The 4,023-nt window shown below is 34.4% G+C and overlaps 1 protein-coding gene across 1 annotated transcript; it reads right to left on the bottom strand.

Annotated features, from left to right (window-relative positions):
* Positions 1-254: 254 nt before the first annotated feature.
* LOC121726469 (ATP-sensitive inward rectifier potassium channel 8-like) lies at positions 255-2,999 on the bottom strand. Its single transcript, XM_042113859.1, has 3 exons — positions 2,925-2,999; positions 2,116-2,247; positions 255-1,333 (listed from the first exon to the last, which is right to left on the bottom strand). The coding sequence occupies exons 2-3, from the start codon at positions 2,237-2,239 to the stop codon at positions 303-305; spliced, it is 1,155 nt and encodes a 384-aa protein (XP_041969793.1). The 5' UTR covers positions 2,240-2,247; positions 2,925-2,999; the 3' UTR covers positions 255-302.
* Between the last annotated feature and the right edge of the window lie 1,024 nt (positions 3,000-4,023).

Genomic DNA, 4,023 nt, shown 5'->3' with positions numbered 1-4,023 from the left:
TCTAAAGCCTCAGGGAATCAGGGAAACAAGACAGGCTCTACCTCAAAGTGCAAATTGAAACCATCCGATGCCAATCTGTATAACAGACTCAGTAGCAGTACGACCGTTCATTTAATTAACACATTTTACTAGCTAATATAATTTGACAGAGTTACAAAGAGTGATTAGTACATTTATTCATTTATAACTTCGTTCAATTGCTGAGATTTTTTATCATTTACTGGCAGAAATATCTCAATTTTGAATTAATTTCTTCCAACTCGTTATATTTTTTTTGTATATATTACTGTTTCCATCATCATTTACTCACAATCACCATTTATCGTTGTCAAAATGGAGTCGTACTCACGCGCAGAGCACAATGGAGTATCGATTTCATGAATTTCTGATAGCTTTGAAAAGTCGACATCGTAAATACCCTTTTCGTACGAGTAAGTGACCATAGACGAAAATCTATGGCCCCACAAAACATCATTTTCGGTGTAGCTCGTCCTCGCCTGCACCGGTTGTCCAGTAGACTCGATCATACCTTCTAATACGACTAAAATCTCCAACTCACAGCATAGTAAATCTGGCGCAGATAGTCCATAGAAGGGACTCGTTTCATCAATAACGTGAACAACGGTGACGGGCCACAGAAAAAATGTGGACTCACACTCGTCTATCTCAAGTTTTATCTCGATTTGTTCGAAATTCTTTAATTCGTCGTATTCAGTTTTAAATCTTACGATATACGCGTTCGGTTTGATGTTTATTATTTTAGACTTCCTTATATCTCCGACTCGGAAGATCAAACAGAATCGGTCATTCCTCAAATTTATGACGGCGCTCCTGCTGAATAAGATCGTCTTCGTTCGCCGTATCGGCCTCGTTAGTTTCGCGAATAAAATCCCGATCATTATGGACTGGAAAACTGAGCTCACGATACACTGGAAACACATAGCTATTATAGTCTCCGGACATTCTAGAGTAACCGATCTCCGGCCATACGCCACGGTAGATTGAATTTCTATGCTGAACAAAAAGGCCGATGTAAAACTATACATGTGTTTGATACAGGGTGTGAATTCAGTTCCATTTGGACGGATATTTTTCCTATTAAAGTCACCGTGGTTGAGAGATATGATCCAGTAGATCACAGCAAAAAACAGCCACACGGAGATGAAAGCGCAGAAAATATTCATTAGCGTCCAACGCCATCTCGTTTCGACTAGTCGTAGAAAATAATTAGAAATTTTATGGCCGGCCTTACGTTTTTGCTCGATGTTAAATTCACCGTTTTTGTAAACAGTTCTACGATATTTCTTGTTGATATCATCTGGATAAGTAATACCTTAAAACGTTAATAAAATTAATTAAAATACATTAACATTTTTTTTTGTTTATACACAAACATTGCAGTAAACAGACATTAAAGAGAAAAAAGCCAATGTGGGAGTCGAACTCGCCCACGAAGGGTTCCGTACCGTTATAGAGCGAGAGTAGAAAAAATGTGTTTTTTGTATGGGAGCCCCACTTAATTTTGTTTAGTAATTATTAAATTACAGATAATAAAATTGAACATTTTGTGAAAAATTTAAGTGCCTAGATGTTGCCTTATTGATTACAAGCAAAAAAGACAAAAAAAAATAAGTTTGTTGTATGGGAGCCCCCCTTAAATATAAATTTTATTTTGTTTTTAGTATTTGTTGTTATAGCAGCAACAGATATACATAAACTGTGACAACTCTCTAGGTCTAGAGTTTAGCCATTACCACTCTTGAGTCACAGCCTGGAGACAGACAGACAGACAGACAGATAAACTGACGGATAGACAGACGGACAGACATACGGACAGACATCGAAGTCTGAGTAATAAGGTCCCGTTTTTACCCTTTGGGTACGGAACCCTAAAAAAGAGAAAAACAACCGACTTCGTCAATATTTGTTTGAATCGAATAACTAAAAATATATTATAATGTACAATCTAATTTTTGTTTATAAACCATAAAAATAATAACATAATCATAATCATCATTCAAATCTAGATGTAGTTCGATCCTTATATATATGTTTGCAAGGTATTTTTTGACAGATCTTGTAATGCATGACATTAGCTTTTTCCTAATTACTCACAATTTTTCGGATAATATATCCCAGGCTGGACTGACGTAGTTTGTGTTTTATGAATAAGCTCATGTTTGCTCAATTTCGTAACCGTGTAAAGATAGTTATGCCATTTCTTCTTCTTTTCTGTCATTGTGTTACCTGAAACATTAAAATCTATATGACAATATCGTCCCTTATACAGGGTGTAACAAAAATAAGTGATAATACTTTAGGGTGTGTACGTGTTCCTTGTAGAGAGTTCACTGTGAAAGTAGCAGCGCTGAAAGACCAAAATTTTTTTTCACTTTTATATGGGGAAACTCGTGACGCTCGGGCCCTTGCCCATACAAAAGTGAAAAAAAAAACTTCTTTCAGAGCTGCTACTTTCACAGGGAATTCTCTACAAGGAACACGTACACACTCTAAAGTATTATCACTTATTTTTGTTACACACTGTATATAAATTACTATAAAAGTAAACAAAATTAATATTATGTTTTACTCTATACTTTTAGGGTAAAAACAGAACCCTATTAAGTACCAAAACTTCGATGTCTGAATTTACTTCCATGTATGAATTCAAATAAATGAAATAATTAAGAGTGGCTCCCATAGAAAAACACAACTTTCAGCCTATTTTTGCTCTAATGTGGCACGGAACTATTCGTGTGCGAGTCCATCTCATACTTGGCCGATTTTTTCTTCCTCGGATCCGTTGGAAAAGCCGCTTGATAGACAATAAATAACATAGAGTGTATTTTTATACGAAAGGGTGTAGCTTTTTTTAATAATTAAAAATAAATTAATATCTTTGGATCAAAGAAAAGTTAACTTACCTTTTTCTTTTCACTCTTAATGCAAAATATATTATTAGAACGCACAAACAGTTGCCTCGACTTCTAGGTGTTAAATACAACAAATACTCGTACTATTTACATACTGGTAGTTAGTTTCAGATTAGATAAAATTACTATTTCGCTGTTGTGTTTGTTTTTACACGGTGAACTGCAATTATATTATGAATTTTATATTATTTTTAATTTGTGTACAATTAATATAATATTTTATATTTGTCCATGTTGTTATTTCATGTTTATGTATTACGAGCATTTGCCTGCGGTTTCGCTCGCGTTAAGAAGTATTATTATATACAAACTTTTATTCCCTTTTTGATCCCCTTGGGGTTGGAATTTATCAAAATCCTTTTTTAGCGTATGCCTACGTCATAACATCTACCTGCATGCCAAATTTCAGCCCGATCCGTCCAGTGGTTTGGGCTGTGCGTTGATAGATCACTATGTCAATCAGTCAGTCAGTCACCTTTGAGTTTTATATATATAATAATAGATTTTGTATTTAAAAACCTTCAAATACTCTTTCAAAATACAAGTAACTAGCTTATCATACGCCATATTCATGATGAATAATAATATAATCAAACATCCCTAGTTCTTCCACAGGAAGTTCTTCTTCCTACGGCAATATTTTCATTCTATGAATGAAATAAACGACACACTTAAACATTACTGCCTGATTTATAAACACCGTTATCGTTCTTGTACAAATACAAACAAGAAAACGTGAGTTTATTAAGTCACGTGAAAATTTGCTGCCATAACTTTATAGAATTTAGTAACGCTTACCGGAGGCACGTAACATCATAACTATTAAATTTCGTTCCTGTTTCATTTATCATAATAATTTTGTTTTTATGAGGAAATAGTACGAATTTAAATCACTACAAGCCAATAAATAATATAATAGGTTGGCAAGTAAATATTTGTGATTTTTTTTAGAAAATCAAAGACAATTTTTTCTTGGTACTAATTTTTTTTTCTTTTTTTATGAAATAAGGGGGCAAACGAACAAACGGGTCACCTGATGGAAAGCAACTTCCGTCACCCATGGACACTCGCAGCATCAGAAGCGTTGCAG

Source organism: Aricia agestis, chromosome 4 (genome assembly GCF_905147365.1).
Source record: "Aricia agestis chromosome 4, ilAriAges1.1, whole genome shotgun sequence".
NCBI lineage: Eukaryota > Metazoa > Arthropoda > Insecta > Lepidoptera > Lycaenidae > Aricia > Aricia agestis.
Note: the sequence above shows the minus strand (reverse complement) of the source record. Positions and strands in the feature narration are given on the sequence as shown.

What these genes read in the sequence shown, in the direction of transcription:
- LOC121726469 (XM_042113859.1), bottom strand. Translation starts at nt 2,239, where the DNA reads ATGACAGAAAAGAAGAAGAAATGGCATAACTATCTTTACACGGTTACG. An exon ending in GATATATTATCCGAAAAATT is followed by an intron (nt 1,334 to 2,115) that starts GTGAGTAATTAG and finishes TAACGTTTTAAG; the next exon opens with GTATTACTTATCCAGATGAT.